The 21,799-nt window shown below is 43.0% G+C and overlaps 1 protein-coding gene across 1 annotated transcript in view; it reads left to right on the plus strand.

Moving 5' to 3' along the window:
* LOC142313021 (uncharacterized) overlaps window positions 1–19,909 on the plus strand; it is a gene marked incomplete at its 5' end in the record, with an annotated part of 144,984 nt that extends 125,075 nt beyond the window's left edge. The window contains 5 exon segments of the mRNA XM_075352007.1: window positions 14,522–14,761; window positions 14,843–14,966; window positions 15,050–15,147; window positions 15,341–15,431; window positions 18,351–19,909. Of these exon segments, the coding sequence (XP_075208122.1) occupies window positions 14,522–14,761; window positions 14,843–14,966; window positions 15,050–15,147; window positions 15,341–15,431; window positions 18,351–19,909 (2,112 nt within the window).
* Between the last annotated feature and the right edge of the window lie 1,890 nt (window positions 19,910–21,799).

Raw genomic sequence — 21,799 nt, forward strand, 5'->3', positions numbered from 1 at the left:
AGGTCGGGTCAGTGCAGTAAAATCTCTGTCCAAGTACTGCAGGCAAAGACGATACACTGTGTCTACATCACGGAACCTTAGAGAGGTTTAACGTGACAAGCTGCACGGAGGTCGTATGTGTCAAAGCCTTGACGGACATCTGAGGACTTCCAATTCCAGGACGATCGATCCATAGACGATTGGAGCCATTCCAGGACCATCGATCCATAGACGATTGGAGCCATTCCAGGACGATCGACCCATAGACGATTGGAGCCATTCCAGGACCATCGGTCCATAGACGATTGGAGCCATTCCAGGACGATCGACCCATAGACGATTGGAGCCATTCCAGGACAACGCATCACATATTGGTGAGATATGGATTTCATTCATCATTATTCTAGTAAAAGTCATGTAGAGTATTCTTTTGACCATACACATAGTGACGCACAGTTATGGTCAAATCTGTACCGGCAATGTGAACTTGAGAATACTAAGTTAGATAAGAAGTTTTTTACTGTGAAACGGTTACAGAAAAAGATACAAAATGTATTGGGTATGGTATACACTTACAACTCCATGGTGGGTGGGGCACAGCCATATGCACACACCATCTGCATGGTGACAGATTCACCCAATACAACAGATACACCCAATACAACAGATACACACATCACAGATGCAGAAACAACAGATTGTCCAAATTGTTCGATATTAACAGAACATATCGAACATCTGGAGGATCAGTTGGAAACAAGAGCAGATTTAATATCAAAATTACGGAAAGATATTAAATATGTATCTGTTAATACGAGGCAGAACAAGACAGATGCTTCCCCGTCACATGCCTCAGGTTCCGACATACCGGACAGGCTGGATACAGCCGAGGACGAGAGTCTAAATGAGGAGGGACTGCGAAAAAAGAAGTTACATGATAAGGCAGCCCGTCTTAACATTAAAATCCATGACCAATTAATGAAAATCATTAAAGACATACCCAAATATGATGATAAAATGGACGCCTTTCATAATGCGGACATTTTTGAGTCACATTCGGATAAATATAATCTGACGAATGAACAGAGAAATAAGATATTCAGGGTATGGCTTCCCTCCCACATGGCAAAAAGGTTACAAGCAACACCTAGGCCAAACGAACACGATGACCTGATCCATGACACAAAGGAAGATATCTGCTATTGTTCATCAAAGCTTTCAACGTAGTGCTATATTCTATTTGGAATTTGTGCAAAGAACTGAAATTAGCTTTGAGAATCTTCTTTCTGTTACACTAAGGTCAAAGTTCAGCGAGCTTCAAAAGAGTTATATATATTTCGAAGTGGTTTAGTCTTACAAGTCTCCACTGCGCAAGACACTTATTTTGCAGAAAATATGAATACGTGATATGACATAAGCTAGAACCAAAAAAAGATAGTTCTTGTAACACCATGTAAAGAGATAAGGAGAATCAGGGGGTGGGGTTTGAATTATAAAAGCAGACCACACTTCAAAGGGTCAGGAGAAGAAGGAGGGTGAAGGAGAAGGACGGACTCACTCAGAGGTAGAATGGGACCATTCGACCAGACGATCCACAGAGAGACGGCTTATCATAACATCACAGTGATGTAAGATAAACTCTGGTTTTTTTTTCTCTACTTATCTATCTACCCATCTATTAACTCAAGCCAAGACAGTAACTTTTCTGTAATGACTGTAACTTCAACTTTTATCTGAATAAATCCATATATGTTTTTGCACCTATTTTGCTCCAATCATTAATATACTGGCTTTGCATATGTCACGTCAAACCGTATTTTTAACACAATGCCTGATAAGTATTTTGGTCTCTAGGTTTGGGCTTGGTTGGGGCTTAATTTGCACTGAAGGGTTTTCCTGCTTGATTTATGCCTTTTCCTGAACCTGTGTTTGAGAATATTATCTTCTGTTTCTTGCTGGTGAATAAGTGCTTTTCCTGCACCATTTTTGGAGAGCGATTTATTCTCAGCAAGAAAGGGAGTTGTTACTCCTTGTCTGATCAGGATTTGTATTTTGGTATCTCTTGTATTTTTGTAGTTATGATCTTTATTATTACATTTGCATTTTCCATTTAAATGTATTTGCACAAGAGTTCCTGATATAGCGGGTGGAAGATCATGTGATTTTCAAGGGAATAATTTTTATTATCAGGTATTGGTATTTTTTTCAGGGTTTTTGCTGGCTGCAACCAGTAATCCATCTTATCCTTTTGTATCTAGCTAGCAGGGCCTCACTTTGCTTAACCCCATACTTTCCATATGTGTGTTGATTTTTCTTAGATCACCGCTGTTATATGTTGGGGGCTTTTTACTTTCCTTTGGGGCGCTTCTGAGGCAAGTCAGGATTCCTCATTGATCTTTGAGGTTAGCTAGTTCTCCGGCAGTGACGAGGCATCTAGGTTGGTTGGGAACGCTCCACCGCTACTTCTAGTTGTGTTGTTGTAGTCAGGGGATTGCAGCCAGCTAAGTTTCCAACTACTCTTTGTGAATTATCTTCAATCTTAATGGGATTTTTGTAGATCTTTTTGCGGTCTCCTGGCCATAATACCCTCCCTCCCCTCGGCAGCGCCGGCCCTCCACTTCGAAACTGTGGTCTGATCACATGATCAGACCACAGTAGCATGACACTCGGCTCCCGTTGTGCTGCGAACGTGAGCCGAGTGTCATGTGAGCACCCGCAGTAATCCCTGTGTGGCCTCAGCCTAACATTATGACCGCTAGGACGTAATTTACTGCCCGCGATCATTAAGGGGTTAAGAGTACCCCCATAGAGACTGATTTCACAGTTCCTCTACAGACGAACAGTTCTCAAAAATGCCCCTACATAGCCTGTTTTCGGATATTACCCACACAGCCAAGTTAGGAATAATGGAATAGGACACTACTTTGTTTGTTGTTGGTACTGGGTCCATGATTAACCCCTTAAGGACCGCGGACAATAAAATTACATCCTAAATGTCATAATGTTACTGCCCGTGGTCCTCCGGCGGCAGCATGCCGCGATCGGCGCACATCTCAGCTGATTTTCACAGCTGAGATGTGTGCCTGCTAGGCACGAGCAGAATCGTTATCTGCTCGTGCCGATTAACCCCTTATATGGCGCTGTCAATACGTGACAGCGCCATTATAAGCGCGATTGCGGTAATGTTTTACTTACCGCCCGATACCGGAAGTCACGTGACGCGATCACGTGACTCCCGATAGTTGTCATGGTAGCACAGGGTCATGTGATGACTCCTGTACTACACGTGACTTGCTTTCACTTTCGCTGTGCCAGCGGCACAGCAAAAGAGAAAGAGAGCATATCTGCTGTTTACAGCCTTGTAGCTGTGATCAGCAGATACTGCAGAGCGATCGGAATGCTGATTGCAATAGCCCCCTAGGGGGACTAGTAAAATAAAAAAAAAAGTTAAAAAAAGTTTTAAAAAATTAAAAAAAACAAAAAAACCTAAAAGTTCAAATCACCCCCCATTCGCCCCATTGAAAATTAAAGGGTTAAAAAAATAAAAATTATACACACATTTGGTATCGCCGCGTTCAGAAACGCCCGATCTATCAAAATATAAAATCAATTAATCTGATCAGTATACGGCGTAGTGGCAAAAAAATTCCAAACGCCAAAATGATGTTTTTTTGTCGCCACAACTTTTGCGCAAAATGCAATAAGAGGCGATCAAAACGTAGCATCTGCGCAAAAATGGTACCGTTAAAAACGTCAGCTCGAGACGCAAACAATAAGCTGTCATGAGCCATAGATCCCGAAAAATGAGAACGCTACGGGTCACGGAATATGGCGTAAAACGTGCGCCACTTTTTTCGGACAAACTTCCGATTTTTTTTAACCCCTTATATAAAAGTAAACCTATACATGTTTGGTGTCTACGAACTCGCACTGACCTGAGACATCACACCCACACATCAGTTTTACCATATAGTGAACACAGTGAATAAAATATCTCAAAAACCATAGTGCTATCGCACTTTTTTTGCAATTTTTCAGCATTTGGAATTTTTTTGCCGTTTTCTAGTACACTATATGGTAAAACTGATGGTTTCATTTAAATGTACAGCTCGTTCCGCAAAAAATGAGCCCTCACATGACCATATTGACTGAAAAATAAAAAAGTTACGTCTCTCAGAAAAAGAATAGCGAAAAAAAAAAACGGAAAGCGAAAAATCGGCCGGTCTTGAAGGGGTTAAGAGGAGGTTGAGTAAAAATACGTTTGAAAAGTAATTTTCGGGCAAAGAAATGCACATCTTTAAAGGTATCTAGTTGCATATTAGGGGCAAAGGACAGGCCCCTGTTAAGCAACCGGATTTGGACATCAGATAAAATGTGATCAGATAGGTTAATTACCTTGAATTGATCAGTCCTTTCCTTCACCGCTTGAAGAAAAGTCTGATTCCGCCCGACCTGGTGTTAATGGTACTAACAGATGGTGATTCATCTTCCGATTGGTCCACCTCACTCGCCGTAGTTGCTGATGAAATTGATCCTGTTTTGGTCTGCCTCTTTTAAATGGTCCTGTTTTAAATTGCCATCTAAATATTTTTTTATTGGCATAATCAGAGACGTTACGTCTGGATTTGTGGATAGGCTCAACCAAAATTCAACCAAAATTCCATTAATGTCTTCCTAACATATAAATTTGGCCGTGAGATGGACTTCTTGGATATTAAGATCACGGTCACAGATGAGGGAGCCCTTGATACTGAGATTTATAGAAAGCCCACGGCCACTAATGCTTTTCTTCATGCTAGATCCTCCCACACTCCAGCTACTATTAGGAGTATCCCCGTAGCCCAATTTCTAAGAGCCAGAAGGATTTGTTCCTCCGTAGTGGCTTTTGCTAAACAGGCTGAGGATCTAACGGATAGATTTTTACATCGTGGGTATAGCAGAAGAATGATAAGGCATGATGTAAATCGGGCAAAGTCACAGGAGTCCCTCCTATACCCTAACTATCTACAACCCAAGCCCCGTAAGTAGGGTGAGGTACGATTGATTACAACATATAACAATCGATGGAGGGATGTGGGTGGGATCCTTAGAAAACATTAGGACATCTTGAAGACCGACCCGATTTTAAGTAAGAACTTGTCACCATACCCACTTATAACAACAAGAAGGGCTAGAAACATCAGGGACCATTTGGTCCATAGCCATTATGGGCTTGGTAAAAGCAGTCAAAATAAAACAGGCATTACTGGTTTCTTTCCCTGCGGATTGTGTAAAGCGTGCGCAAATATGTGCAAAGCCAAAACGTTTAGAGGTACTAGAAATAACAAGGAGTATGATATTAGATTATATCTAAGCTGTACCTCAAAAGCCATAATTTACCAGGCCTCCTGTCCATGTGAGTTATATTATATTGGCATGACCACCCGAGAACTCAAAACTCGGGTGGGAGAACATGTTAGGGACATCAAGAATTCCAAGGAGGCCTCAGGTAATGAAAAATTAAAAACAATTCCACGCCACTTTAAGGAATTTCACAATTCTGACTCTAGACATCTTAGAGTCAAAGCAATTGATCAGATCAGGGTGGACATACGTGGCAGAGATATAGGCAAATCCTTGGCCCAGCTTGAGAGCCGGTGGATATACCGGCTGTGCACAGTATCTCCAGACGGTTTAAATGAGTCTTTTGGCTAGTGTGACTGGATATCATACGCCTTGTGACCTATTTGGACTCATCTGGATTGCATGATTAAAGTGACCTATGTGATTTATGTTCTGTGGAAGTATACTTAGGGTAAGTTCACACAGTGCGTTTTTCGCGGCGTTTTTGCGCAGTTTTCGGGTGCGTTTTTGCTCAGAAAACTGCATGACTTTGCTTCCCCAGCAAAGTCTATGAGTTTTCATTTTTGCTGTCTGCACACAGCGTTTTTTTTCAGCTGCGTTTTTGTGGTGCCACAAAAACGCAGCATGTCAATTATTCCCGTGTTTTTCACTGCGCTTTTCATCCATTGAGTGCAATGGGATGTTGAAAGACGCAATGAGAAACGCAAATAGCTGCGTTTTGGTGCGTTTCTAAGACCAAAAACACAGCTATAAACGCAGGAGGTGGGTAGTAAAGTGACATGTACAGGAAGAGGATTCCTTCTGTCAGTAAATACAGAAGCATGAATCCTCCCAGTACCGTCACCGCCGCGTCCACCTCCAGTCCTGTGCATGTATGCTGCCGTGCGGCGCCATGTCAGGCCGGGAGGTGGAAGCGGCTGCGAAATCAAAAGTTAACAGTAGAAAAAAAAAAGTTATACTCACCTGTCTGCAGACTCCCGGTGCCATGTCCGCTCCCATCTCCTCACGGTATCGCCGCTCCGGCTGTGTGCAGACGGCTGGGACACCTCCGATAGATGCAGGACCTGGCGATGGATCACCTGATGCAGTCACTTGACGCATCAGGTGATCGTAAGTATCGCGGTGACGCGGGCGCCCGGCCGGTTTAAGCTATCAGCGGATGCGTCAGGAGACTTCATCCCTGATTACCGGCAGCTGCTGCAGCGATCGGACAGAATCAGACTCCCGCCCCATCGCTCCAGGAGCTGCCGGTAATCAGCACATAAGTGAGTATTTTTTTTTTTTTTTTTGCACCGATGCATCTGCTGATTGTATAATCGGCTTTTTTACAATCAGCTGATGTGTGATGTGCTTCAGCCCCTAGAACCTGACACATCATCTGATCGCTTTGCCTTCCAGCAAACCGATCAGATTATATTGGATCCGGATTGGATGGCGCGGGACCCTTGACCCAGGATTACTTGGGAGGGGGGCTCTTTATTTCAATAAAGATGGAGTCACTAATTGTGTTGTGTTTTATTTCTAATAAAAATATTTTTCTGTGTGTTGTGATCTAAATTTAGATATAGGCTGAACCTATACTAGAATTTTTTAAAAATAGTGTATAGGTTTATATGTACAATTGGCCCATTCAGATGAATCTGCTGTGCCCGTATCTACCTCTCCCCCTGTTAGGAGGAACACATTTGTAATTTTCACTGCCCTATTCTAAGGAGCAAAATGTTGTCATTATTTTTGTTTTGTTTTAATTAATATATCAATAAAGAGTGTTTTATGACATTATGGCATCATAGTGATTTCTTTGGAGGTTACTAGTGGTTTCTATGTATATAAGATGTTGTCTACAAGGTAGCAATATGTGGTATTGTGGGTTGTGAGAATGACTTTGCTTCACCGGCAAAGTCTACGAGTTTTCATTTTTGCTGTGTGCACTCAGTGGTTTTTTTAAGCTGCGTTTTTGTGATGCCCACAAAAACGCAGCATGTCAATTATTCCTGCATTTTTCACTGCATTTATCACCCATTGAGTTCAATGACATTTTCAAAAACGCAATGAAAAACGCAAATTTCAAATAAAACTGCGTTTCTATGACTAAAAACGCAGCTATAAACGCAAGGGGTGGGTAGTGCAGTCACGTGTACAGGAAGAGGATTCCTTGTGTTGGTAAACACAGAAGAGTGAATCCTCCCGGTACCGCCACCCCTGCTTCCACCTCCCGTCCTGCGCCATGTCCGGACGGGAGGTGGAAGCAGCTGCAAAATCAAAAGTGAACAGTAGAAAATAAAAAATCATACTCACCTGTCTGCAGACTCCCGGGACACGTCCGATGGCTGCAGGACCTGCCGATTATCAGCTGATGCGGTCACCTAACGTCATCAGCTGATCGTATAAGTCCAGCGGTGAGGCCGGCTTTTTACTGCCCGGCTTAAACTATCAGCTGATGCAGTCAGGTGACCGCATCAGCTGATTACCGCCGGGTCCTGCAGCGATCAGACAGGAGTCTGCACAGAGGTGTGTAGTTTTTTTGTTATTTTTTCCACTGATGCATCAGCTGATTGTATAAACGGATTTTATACAATCAGCTGATGTGTCATGTGATTCAGGTCCTTGAACCTGACACATCATCTGATCGCCTTCCAGCAAACCGATCAGATGAAATTGGATCCGGATTGGATGGCACGGGACCCTTGACCCAGGATTACTGCAGAGGGGGGTTTCTTTAGTTCCATAAAGATGGGGTTAATAATTGTGTTGTGTTTTATTTCTAATAAAAATATTTTTCTGTGTGTGGCCATGGTGGCCATGTCTAGTATTGGCGTGACACCATGAATTTTGGGCTTAGGGCCAGCTGATAATATACAGCTAACCCTAACCACATTATTACCCAGCAAGTCACCCGGCACCAGGGCAGCTGGAAGAGTTGGATACAGCGCCAGAAGATGGCGCTTCTATGAAAGCGCCATTTTCTGGGGTGGCTGCGGACTGCAATTCGCAGTGGGGGTGCCCAGAAAGCTTGGTGAGAAAAGATTGGTGGAAAGATTTGGTGAGTATTTTCCATCGTTAACGGACGCTCGTTGGTCTCACATGCAACGACGCCACTAACAATGCCGGATGTGCGTCACGGAACCCGTGACCCCGGCGATATATCGTTAGATACGTCGTTGCGTGCCTTTAGTTTAACATAATGAAGTAGAACGTCTTCTTGGGCATCATCTTTGTGAAAATGTAATGATGTAATGCAGTAAATACACTAAAAGATATGATTGCATCAGAATTTGTCTACACTTTCAAAACAGAACATATTAAAACAATCATAAAATTTGAGCAAAACTTATTTAAATTCTATTCAGGCAAAAATTTGCGTTTGTAGCTCTTGTGTTTGTGTACTTGTAGAGGACAATCTCGTTTGATGCTCCAGCAGTAGTCTGCCATCATATTTTTGTCCCATCACCCTGATAACTCTCTTCCATCGTCTTCAGAGGAAAGCGTTCTCCCTGCTCATCACTAACAGCTCCAAGATTTTGGGGAAAAAAAAAAAATGGGATTCTTTAGCTGACCGGTGAAGTACATTCTTTTCTTGAAGCCTGGAGGCTAATAACTCAGCTGCTTTCTTTGATAGACTCAAATCTCATACTAAATCATTCAATTCGGGTTGGGTAAACTGCTGATGGGTTAATGGCTGCTTAGCATCAGGAGAAGACCCTTCAGATTCTACATTAATTTCCTCATGCTTCTTATCAAAATACATGTGATCGAGATCCGGATCAAACAGCCGGAATCCAGGTCATCCGTCACACACACTTGGCCCCGCTCCGCACACCTCGTACACACACGGCTCCGCTCCGTACACCTCGTACACACACGGCTCCACTCCATACACCTCGTACACACACGGCTCCGCTCCAAACACCTCGTACACACTCGGCTCCGCTCCGTACACCTCGTACACACATGGCTCCGCTCCGTACACCTCGTACACACACGGCTCCGCTCCGTACACCTCGTACACACACGGCTCCGCTCCGTACACCTCGTACACACACGGCTCCGCTCCGTACACCTCGTACACACACGGCTCCACTCCGTACACCTCGTACACACACGGCTCCACTCCGTACACCTCGTACACACACGGCTCCACTCCGTACACCTCGTACACACACGGCTCCACTCCATACACCTCGTACACACACGGCTCCGCTCCGTACACCTCGTACACACACGGCTCCGCTCCCTACACCTCGTACACACACGGCTCCGCTCTGTACACCTCGTACACACACGGCTCCGCTCCCTACACCTCGTACACACACGGCTCCTCTCCGTACACCTCGTACACACACGGCTCCTCTCCGTACACCTCGTACACACACGGCTCCGCTCCGTACACCTCGTACACACACGGCTCTGCTCCGTATACCTCATATACACACGGCTCTGCTCCATACACCTCATATACACACGGCTCTGCTCCATACACCTCATATACACACGGCTCTGCTCCGTACACCTCGTACACACACGGCTCTGCTCCATACACCTCATATACACAAGGCTCTGCTCCGTACACCTCGTACACACACGGCTCCACTCGATACACCTCGTACACACACGGCTCCGCTCCATACACCTCGTACACACACTGCTCCGCTCCGTACACCTCATATACACACGGCTCTGCTCCATACACCTCGTACACACTCGGCTCTGCTACATCCACACTGTAAACCCCTCCTGACCCCACACATAAACTTCCCTCATCCAGCACCATGACACCCAGCACAGCAGAGTCCTGCATACACTGAGGAGCTGACCATGTGACCCCTGACTCCTCCCCTCCATGTGACATCATCACAGGTCCTGGAAGCACAGAGCAGCCATATATCTGGTGTGCGGCTCTGCAGGTGGAGGTGTGTGGAGATTCCCCATTACTGGGCTCAGGCTCCATACACATTAGATGCTGGGGGAGAACAATCGCTCTATAGAAGAGAATTCTCCTGATTGCCCCGTGAAGGATGGTTATGGACAGGGACAAGATGGCGGAGAGGATATTACACCTCACCCTAGAGATCCTCTTCCGGCTTACTGGAGAGGTGAGAGATTCTGATGACGTCACATTACATTGCGTGCGAGGTTCTGAAGCAAAGTGTGCAGGGTTTGAAGATAAGTGTGGCATAGTTTCAACACAATTACATAGTTTGAATTTATCTTATACGTTTCCCATTTTTTTTTTTCTTGTTTTTCTACTTTAACGTTTATCCCCATTAATAGGTGCTCCATGGACAATGCTACCAGGTGTGTGTCTTGTCAGATGTATGCATGCCTTGAGCAGCCATTCGAGGGTGAATATGTCTGCACTCGATGCAAGCATGTTGCGTATTTGGAAGCCAAGGTAACTGATCTAAATAAGCAGCTTGAAACACTCAGGGACATTGCAAACCTTAGAAGAAGAGGTAGGGGGAAAAGTGTCAGGGAACCTAGTCCTGACCTGGCACCACCTAGTAAATATGCCTGTTTGGCTGATATTAGGAATGAAGGGCCAGGACTAGGGTCACTACAGCAGGACGTTGCTCCTAGCAACCAGGACAACAACTGTTGTAGGAAGGAGGGAAATAGGAGTGCAGCAAAGCCCAGACAGATGTTAGTGGTAGGGGACTCTATAATGAGGCGGACAGACAAGGTCATCTATCGCCGAGACCGTGAATTCCGAACAGTGTGTTGTCTGCCGGGTGCTCGGGTTCGGCATATTGCGGATCGGATAGACAGATTGCTGGGTGGGGCTGGGGAAAACCCAGCGGTCATGGTGCACATTGGTACTAATGACAAAGTTAGAGGCAGGTGGAAGGTCCTTAAAAATGATTACAGGGAACTAGGAGAGAAGCTGAAGTCCAGGACCTCCAAGGTGGTGTTTTCAGAAATACTACCGGTGCCACGAGCGTCACTAGAAAGACAGCGGGAGCTTAGGGAGAAAAATACGTGGCTTAGAAATTGGTGCAGGAAGGAAGGGTTCGGGTTCATGGAGAACTGGGCTGACTTCTCAGTCGGCTACAGGCTCTACGGTAGGGACGGGCTGCACCTCAATGGGGAAGGTGCAGCTGTGCTGGGGGAGAAAATGGTCAGACGGATGGAGGAGCTTTTAAACTAGGATCTGGGGGGAGGGAGGGTAGTGGAGCAAAAAAGGGGATAGATAGAGCAGATAGAGACGGTGAGATGGTAGGGGTCAATGAAGGATTAGGGGGGATGGGACATGCAAGGAACGTAGGGAGGCTAGGAGTAATAAAGGTGTTAATAGGATTAAATGTCTACTGGCAAATGCAAGAAGTCTTGCAAACAAAATTAATGAATTGGAGACTCTTATGTCAACCATGGATTATGATGTGATGGGCATTACGGAAACCTGGCTGGATTAAAGCTATGACTGGGTGACAAACATACAGGGTTATAGTACATTTAGGAGGGACAGGAAAGACAAAAAAGGTGGTGGGGTGTGTATATTTATCAAATCTAACCTAAAACCTGTGTTGAATGATGACATTGGGGGGAACTGCAACAATGTAGAGTCAGTATGGGTAAATGTACATGGGTAGGGGAATAATGGAAAAATGCTAATTGGAGTTTGCTATAAGCCTCCTAACATACCTGAACAAAGAGGGTGAAATGCTGGAACAAATTGAAAAGGCAGCTAATAATAATAATCGGGTTCTTATTATGGGGGATTTCAACTATCCAGACATACAGTAGGACATAGAATCTTCTGGTTGTGCTAAAAGCTGTAAATTCTTATCTACCATTCAAGACAATTACCTCTCTCAGATGGTAGATGAACCGACGAGGGGAGATAATTTGCTAGATTTGGTCCTGTCAAATAGACCGTATAGAATTTCAGATCTACAGGTCCGGGAGCACTTGGGCACCAGCGATCATAATATGGTAAGCTTCAACGTAATATTCAATAGAACATTTCAAAGGGGGAATGCTAAAACCTGGAATTTTAGGAAAGCTGATTTCAACAAATTAAGGGAAGAGCTTCAATGTGTAGATTGGGACAAAGTCATGGTAACTGGGGATACTGAACATAAATGGGGAAAGTTTAAGGATATACTACTAGAGTCCTGTAAAAAACTTATACCCTCTGGTAATAAAACGTCCCGGAATATAAAGAAACCACTATGGATAAATAAGACTGTACAAAGTATAATGAAACAAAAACAAAGGGCGTTTAAAATCTTGAAGGCTGAGAATACAGAAATAGCATTTCAGGAGTATAAAGATATCAATAGGCAATGCAAAAAAGAAATCAAACAAGCAAAACTAGCTGCTGAAACAAAAATCGCCAATGACATTAAAATAAATCCCAAAATCTTTTATAAATACATTAATGCCAAAAGGAAAACAAAGGATAGTATTGGCCCCTTAAGATATAATTAGTTATAGAGGACAAACAAAAGACTGAGATATTAAATAGGCATTTCTCTTCTGTGTTCACCAAGGAACTGACTGTACCAGGCATCATTCAACAAGTGAAAAATCAAAGTTCACCACCCGATATAATTAATTTAACACAAGAACAAGTATGCCTACGTCTGAGTAAATTAAACATTGACAAATCCCCAGGGCCAGATGGCATTCATCAACGAATATTGAGGGAATTGTGCTCCGTAATTTACAGACCGCTGTATCTCATCTTTTTAGACTTTCTTGTAACAGGGTTGGTGCCTCAGGATTGGAGGATTGCTGATGTGGTACCAATATTTAAGACAGGTAAGAGGGTAGATCCAGGCAACTACCGTCCAGTAAGCCTGACATCCGTAGTATGCTAAATTTTTGAGGGCATTTTAAGGGATGACATGCAAAAATATATTGCAGAAAATAATATGATAACTGACAGACAGCATGGATTCATGAAAGATAAATCGTGTCTAACCATCCTGTTGGGGTTCTATGAGGGGGTAAGTGCAAACCTGGATATTGGTAATGCAGCTGATGTGATTTATTTGGACTTTGCAAAGGCATTTGATACTGTACCACATAATAGCCTTATACTAAAGCTCCAGAAGCAAGGACTGGGGGAAACTATATGCAACTGGGTAAGGAATTGGCTAAAAGATAGGAAACAAAGAGTAGTCATAAATGGTACATTCTCTAAATGGGCTATAGTCAGCAGTGGGGTGCCGCAGGGATCTGTGCTAGGACCGATTCTTTTTAATCTCTTTATTAATGACCTTGTGGATGGGATTGATAGTAAAGTGTCAGTCTTTGCTGATGACAGCAAACTATGTAGGATATTAAAAACTGACCTTGATAGTACAATATTACAAAAAGATCTGGATAAGATGTCAGAATGGGCAGATACTTGGCAAATGAGATTTAATGTTGCTAAATGTAAAGTAATGCACCTAGGACGGAGTAATCCTATAACTGCATATACATTAAATGGAAGTAAACTCGGGACTACAGAACAGGAGAAGGACTTGGGTATTCTCATTACAAATAAGCTGAGCAGCAGCACTCAATGTCAAGCAGCAGCTGCTAAAGCAAACAAGATTTTAGGGTGTATAAAAAGAGAGATTAGATCCCGTGATCCCAACGTATTGTTACCCCTCTATAAATCACTTGTAAGGCCACATCTGGAATATGGGATTCAGTTTTGGGCTCCACATTTTAAAAAGGACATTCAGAAGTTAGAGTCAGTTCAAAGGCAGGTAACTAGACTACTACAAGGAATGGAAGGCCTCCCATATGATGACAGGTTGAAAAAGTTAGATATGTTTAGCTTAGAAAAAAGACGTCTCAGAGGAGATCTCATTTATATGTATAAATACATGTGTGGTCAATATAAAGGACTGGCACATGACTTATTTCTTCCAAAGACAATACTAAGGACCAGGGGGCATTCACTGCGAGTGGAAGAAAAGCGATTCCGACAGCTAAATAGGAAAGGGTTCTTTACAGTTAGAGCGGTCAGACTGTGGAATGCCCTACCACAAGAGGTAGTAATGGCTGATACTATAACAGCTTTCAAAAAAGGGCTGGATGATTTCCTCAGTACACAAAACATTGTTGGTTATAAATGACTTTGTGACCAAATGTAGAACTGGTGGAGGAAGGTTGAACCAGATGGACCTAGGTCTTTTTTTCAACCTTAGTAACTATGTAACATCATTCTTATCTATGGGAATAACAGATGGACAGAACTGGAGAGGTGAGGACTCTGGAAATGTCTGTAGTGGGATTTCTTACTGTGTCTCTCCATAACCAGGATTACACAGTAGTGAAGAAGACCTCTAGTGAGCGCTGTCAGGCCCCTGTGTCTGAGGGATGGGGAAGACCCCTGAGCCCAATCACGGGGCCTCCACCTCACCCCCCGATACATGAGGACATCAATGACCAGAAGATCCTAGAACTCACCTACAAGATGATTGAGCTGCTGACTGGAGAGGTGACACTGCTGGGAATGCTGGGACATTATACAGTAATGCTATGAAGGGATCGGGGGTGACGGTATCATTGTATGTGTCAGGTTCCTATAAGGTGTCAGGACGTCACCGTCTATTTCTCCATGGAGGAGTGGGCGTATTTAGAAGGACACAAAGATCTGTACAAGGACGTCATGATGGAGGTTCCCCAGCCCCTCACATCACCAGGTAATAGACAGGACTAAATACACACGGCCTATAATTATCTGTATGTAAGGAATGAATTCAGTCCCTGTATGTGTCTCCTCCAGGTCTATCCAGTAAGAGGACAACACCAGAGAGATGTCCCCGTCCTCTTCTCCCACAGGACTGTAAACAAGAAGATCCTGATGTTCCTCAGGATCATCAGGTAGATGGAGAGAAGGTGCCATGAAATCTCCCTATGATGTGTGGCTGTGAAGGGCTTGTGCTCAGTCTTGTTTTATCCTCCAGTATTATATGTGTTATACTTGTGTAATGAGAGCGGTGGAGATGGCAGGATTAGAGCTGATCATAGATGTGACTTCTCCATCTGTCTGTGACTTTTACAATATTTGTTTCAGGGTGAAGATCTACCCCATATTAATACTACAGAGACCTATGTGAGGGGTGATGAGCGGAGTAAAGAGGAGATTCCTACAGATAACCGCCCAGGTGAGTAGTGACCACTAAATGCAGAGAAGTCACAGATTCTTCTCATTCAGCAGCTGCTACAATGTGGGATTAAGAAGAAGGAACAAAACTTATTATCCTAAGAATAAGGAGTAAGAGGTTTCCTGTACATCCTAGACACGGGGAATGTGCAGATTATAGTGGAAGAATACGTCACATATAAAATGATGCGTTTTGTGTTTCCCTATCCTGATATGAAATAACATGGAAAAAGTACAAACTATGTCATAATGAACACATATTGTATATAAAGTGGATCCAAAAAGTCTACATGCCTCTGATAAAATGAAAGGATTTTGTCATATAAGAAATCCTACCAAGAAGAATAATTTCTGCACTTATTCCATCTTTAATGTCGCTCATAATCTGTGCACTTCAATCGTGAAACAATCTTAAATGTTTTTGAGTGGAAAAAGAACTAAAATCATGTGGTTGCATAAGTATTTACACCCTTTGTTTTTTAAACCACTATACATCAATCTTTTCAGCATCCTCTATGGTGTTTGCAGATTGGACTGTATTTTTCTGGTGATGGGTTTCCTTTAACACCTTTCTTTCTCGTTATGTCTAATTTTGGAGTACATTTCCACAAATGGACACAGTGGTTTGTCCTGGCGATATGTGGGCAGAGGAGCTGTGCTCGCATCATCACTTCTGGTAGCTCAGCTTATGTGATAGCTGAGCTCCTGCTACAACAACCGGATCTGGTGTCCGTACTGCCCCCGGCTGTTTATCCGTCTATATACCATGATCCATGACTAATGCAACATTTAGATGGTTTGGGGAGAATTCTGATACCCGATCAGCACCTTCATGATGTCTCGCTGAGGCCCAAAGATTGCCATGACAGCAGGAGGTCAAGACATTTTATCTTATTCTTGGAAGTAATATTGTTTTACAATTACCACCATATAGTAATTTTGGCCAACATTTTGTAGTAATATTTCCATCCTGGCTCTCATCTTTTAGTAATTTCCCCATCCTATACTAATGTGCCCATATTGTCCCCTGTGATAATGTGCCCATATTGTCCCCTTGATGTAATGTGCTCATATTGTCCCCTTGTAGTAATGTGCCCATATTGTCCCCTTGTAGTAATGTGCCCATATTGTCCCGTGTGGTAATGTGCCCATATTGTAGTAATATCCCCTGTTATGATGTTTATCACATACAAAAAAAAAAAATTCTTCTCACCTGTCCTCTGTTTCCTCGGTGTCCTCCTTACCTGCTTGTTGTAGCTTGAAGGCACCTAGACCCCGAGATGATTGCTGTCTGGTACACACAGCTGCCACCATCAGTGTTTTCCTACTGGGGAGCGATTTGCGACACTGCACTCCTCACATCTTTACTATTGGCGGCCGCCGGCCAATCAGAATACACCACCATTAGCTGCTGGCCTCTGATTGGCCAACGGCAGGTGCCCTTAGTAAAGATGTTTAGAGACGTTCTTCTCCGCGCAGTGCTGCACATTATATTCACCTGAGGGAAAGCGTTGACGGCGGCGGCCCCATGTACCGGACCGCAATTTTTAAGGGTCTAGGTGTCTGCAGGCCACAAGAAGCAGCCTCACAGGTCGCATGGAGGCCACGTTTTTGACACCTCTGCTCCAGACCATGGACACATTTGTCCATGGATTTTTATCACTGAGCTGCCATTGTTAGTGGTGAAGAATGTAATTCTGGTAGTGGTTAACAGATTTAGTAAAATGGAACATTTCATTGCATTGTCAGCATTACCTAATGCCAAGACTTTGGCACAGGTGCTTGTTGATGACGTTGTGAGACTTCATGGGATTCCGTCCGATGTTGGCTCAGATCACAGAACTCAATTTGTCTCAAAGTTCTGGAAGGCATTCTGTACTCATCTAATGGGGGTGCAATTGTCTTTCGCTTTGGCTGTTCACCCCCAGTCGAACGGCCAGACTGAGCGCACTAATCAGAATCTGAAGACTTATCTCAGAAGCTTTGCCTCTGAGAATCAGGAGGATTGGGCGTCATTTTTAACTTTGGTCGAGTTTGCTATCAACAACCGGCATCAGGAGTTTACTAGTAAGTTGCATATGGTTTTCACCCTCAGTTCAGCACATTTACAGGGATAGGGGCTTCTGGTGTCCCGGAAGAGTAGCATTTTTCTTCTTCGCTCTCTTCGGTATGGTGAAAGGTTCAGCGTAAGCTTAGGATGATGGATGACAGGTACAAATGTATGGCTAATAAAAAGCTGGCATCAAGCCCAGTGCTTAGAAATAGAGAAGCATCTATCATACACCCAATTGCTAACTCTGTAAGTTTACAGTTAAAAAACACACAGAAAAACATAGTTTATTTGAATTAAGACTCCCCACACTCCCGCCTTTACCAGTTTCTTATTTAAAAAGAAATCCTTGAAGTTCCAACGTTATTCAATGGTGTAATGTCCCACAGTGATTCATATGAAGCTTCGTTCTCAAAACAAGGCTCCATAGGTAACTCCCGATCTGCGGCAGGTATGGAATTTCTCATTAACATGAGAAATGTCGGGTCTGCCGCTGATAGCGAGTGACCTATGGAGACTTGTTCTAATACTACTGACTGACAGGCTCATTTATGAGTCTCCACTGAGTGTCTTAGTAAAAAATATTGGTGATCAACACTTTGAGATATGAAAAGAGGAAGATGCTGAATCCAACACTGCATTGGAAAAATGCTAGAGTCGATCCTGGTGGCCTGATATCATTATCTAGTGGTCCATGTGCTGTGGTATTCGATTAAAATGTGAACTGTTTTGTCACAAATACCTTAGTGAATATTTGAATTTTGCAACATGATTTGCAATTTTTGTGGACATTTTACATAGTAAAAAGAAAACAAAAAACTTTTTCCGAGTTTATATTATTGAAAAAGTAATAAGTTTTATTCTTTGCAGGTGACTGTATTAGGAGATCAAACAGACTTCTGACACTAGACTTTCAATCATATAATCTTGGTGTGCCAGAAAACACATATCAAGGACATTGTGTTATCTCAGCTGTATCTTCGGTGCGTCACAGCAAAGATCTATCATCTGATCCTATAAAACAGGTTCTATTTTCTGATTCATCACAGGCTATTAAGGAAAATAAAAGTAACATAAGGAATGTTAGAACTACCAAAGGAAAGAAGACATTTTCATGTTCAGAGTGTGGAAAATATTTTAATTGTCAATCAAGCCTTATTGTACATAAGAAAACTCACACAGGGGAAAAACCCTATCCATGCCCAAAATGTGGGAAATGTTTTTCAGAAAAATCAAACCTTGTTAGACACCAGAGAACTCACACAGGGGAGAAGCCATATCCATGTCCAGACTGCGGGAAATGTTTTGCAAACAAATCATCTTTTGTTGCACATCACAGAACTCACACAGGGGAGAAGCCTTTTTCATGTTCAAAATGTGGGAAATGTTTTGCAAACAAATCATCTTTTGTTATACATCAGAGAACTCACACAGGGGAGAAGCCATTTTCATGTTCAGTATGTGGGAAATGTTTTGTAGATAAATCAACTCTTGTTAAACATCAAAGAACTCACACAGGGGAGAAGCCATTTTCATGTTCAGAATGTGGGAAATGTTTTGCAGATAAATCCTCTCTTGTTAAACATCTGAGAAATCATACAGGGGAGAAGCCATTTTCATGTTCAGTATGTGGGAAATGTTTTGTAGATAAATCAACTCTTGGTAAACATCAGAGAACTCACACAGGGGAGAAGCCATTTTCATGCTCAGAATGTGGAAAATGTTTTTTAAATAAATCAATTCTTGTTATCCATCAGAGAACTCACACAGGGGAGAAGCAATTTTCTTGTCCAGAGTGTAGCAAAGATTTTAACCACAAATCAAATTGTCTTATACATCTGAGAACGCACACAGGGGAGAAGCTATTTTCATGTTCAGAATGTGGGAAATGCTTTAGAAATAAATCAACTTTTGTTATACATCAAAGAAGTCACACAGGGGAGAAGCCATTTTCATGTTCAGAATGTGGGAAATGTTTTGCAGATAAATCAGTTCTTGTTAACCATAAGAGAACTCACACAGGGGAGAAGCCATTTTCATGTTCAGAATGTGGGAAATGTTTTGCAAATAAATCAGTTCTTGTTACCCATCAGAGAACTCATACAGGGGAGAATCCATTTTCATGTTCAGAGTGTGGGAAGGATTTTAATCACAAATCAAATTTTCTTAAACATCTGAGAATTCATACAGGGGAGAAGCCATTTTCATGTTCAGAATGTGGGATATGTTTTGTAGATAGATCAACTCTTGTTCAACATCAGAGAACTCACACAAGGGACAAACCATTTTTATGTTCAGACTGTGGGAAAAGTTTTGTGTGTAAACCATATTTGGTTAAACATAAAAAAATTCACAAAGGGAAGAAGCCTTATCTATGTTGAGATTGTGGGAAATGCTTTTCTTTGAAAACAACTCTTGTGAAACATTAAAGAGCTCATGAGAAGCCATTTTCATATCCAGAATGTAAAAAATGTTTTATTTGAAAATTAAATTAAATTGTTTATCAGAAATTAAGACTTGTTACTCATAAAGGGTTGAAGCTATCTTCATGTTCTGAATTTACTGAGCAAGGCTACGGCATCATCACAAGCCCTAGAACTGATTGGAGCTATCAGACGATGACGCGTGATCACAATCAGTGAGCAGAAATGCAGTCTGACCTCACAGTGACCACCCTGCTCTACCACATTCCAACTTGGAGAGCTGTCACTGTGTTGTTTTGCAGCAGATCTGATGAGCCTTGTGGTGCCACAGATGATTTTAGCCTGTACCACCACCACCACTTCTGCTGCTGTTGACTGAAGACCTGAAGAAAAGAAGATATTCCTATCCTATTCCTGACTAGGGATGGGCGAACCCGAACTGTAAAGGTGCACGAACACGAGCTTTATGGGACGTTCGTGTTACAGTTCGAGTCCAGGGGCTGTAAAAAAAAAAAGCACGTTATTAAAAAAATATTATGATCATACTTACAAATCCTGTGACGCATCCTGCAGGCTCTGTCTCCCAGCGCTTCTGCTTCCGCGTCCGTCCGATTATTCCTGTTCCCCCTGGTAAGCACCTCTGGCTGAAAGGACCTACCGTGACATGCCCATGTGACCAGTCACGTGTGAATGTTGTATTACCTCATTGGCTACGGACTAGTCACGTGAGTATGACGTCATCAAAGGTCTGGTGCGCCGTGATGCAAGTGTCATCGCATCATGGTGCATAATCTCCCGACGGCAGCGGGTCTCAGCTGCATATATTTCCATGCAGATGAGGCGCTTCTGTCCTGAGAGTGGGGTGATGCAATGCGAGACGCAAGTGAAATCATCCTCTCACTGTCAGCCTGCTACCTCGCTCTGTCCAGAGCGATGTACAAGACCTGACATGGCTCTCTGTGCTTCTGACTATGTATAGACACTGTCTATGCACCGTGATGTAGCAGAGATGAAATGGCTCTCTGTGCATCTCATTGTGTATAGGTTCTGTTTGAGCACAGTGATGAAGCAGAGTTGACAATGCGCTTTGCTTCTCACTGTGCATAGACTGTGTCTGTACAGAGTGATGAAGCTGACATTGCTGTCCCTGTGGATTACATCGGACTAAGGATTTTTTTTTTATAATAAAGGTGGAGTCTCTAAATGTTTTTTTGTTTTATTTCTAATAATTTCTGTGTTTTTTTTCTGTTTCCTAGAAATTCTTGGTGGCCATGTCTAATTTGGCGTGGCACCATGAATTTCGGGTTTAGTACTATCTGAGAATGCAAAGCTGGTATTAACCCTTTTATTACCCAGCGAGCCACCTCCATCACGGCCGCTGGACGAGCCAGGTAAAGCACCTGGAAATAGCGCTAAGAAACAATGCGCTATTTCCAGGGGCGGCTGCGGACTGCCGAGAATCCCAGCCCCCAGCTGCTTGGCCTTACCAGACTGGCGATCAAAATACAGCGGGACTCGAGCCCACGCATTTTTTCTTTTTTAAATAAAGAAAATTAATGGGCTTCCCTGTATTGTGATCGCCAACCAAGGTAAATCAGGCAGATGTGGGTGGCAGCCCCTAGCCGTCTGCTTTATCTGCGCTGAGAATCAAAAATACCACGGAGAGCTACGTCATTTGTTTTAATGATTTATTTATTTTTGCAGTACTATGATGACAGGCAATCAAAACACAGGGAAGCCCATTTTTTTTAAAAAAATAGATAATTAAAAAAAATATGCGTTTGCTTCCGCTGCAGTTTCTATTGCTAGCTAAGGGTAATCCAAGCAGCTACTGACTGCTAACCCCCACTGCTTGGTGTTACCTTGACCTTCACAAGAGACATAGAATTAAGAAAG

The sequence above is a fragment of the Anomaloglossus baeobatrachus genome, chromosome 5 (assembly GCF_048569485.1).
Source record: "Anomaloglossus baeobatrachus isolate aAnoBae1 chromosome 5, aAnoBae1.hap1, whole genome shotgun sequence".
Taxonomy (NCBI): Eukaryota; Metazoa; Chordata; class Amphibia; order Anura; family Aromobatidae; genus Anomaloglossus; species Anomaloglossus baeobatrachus.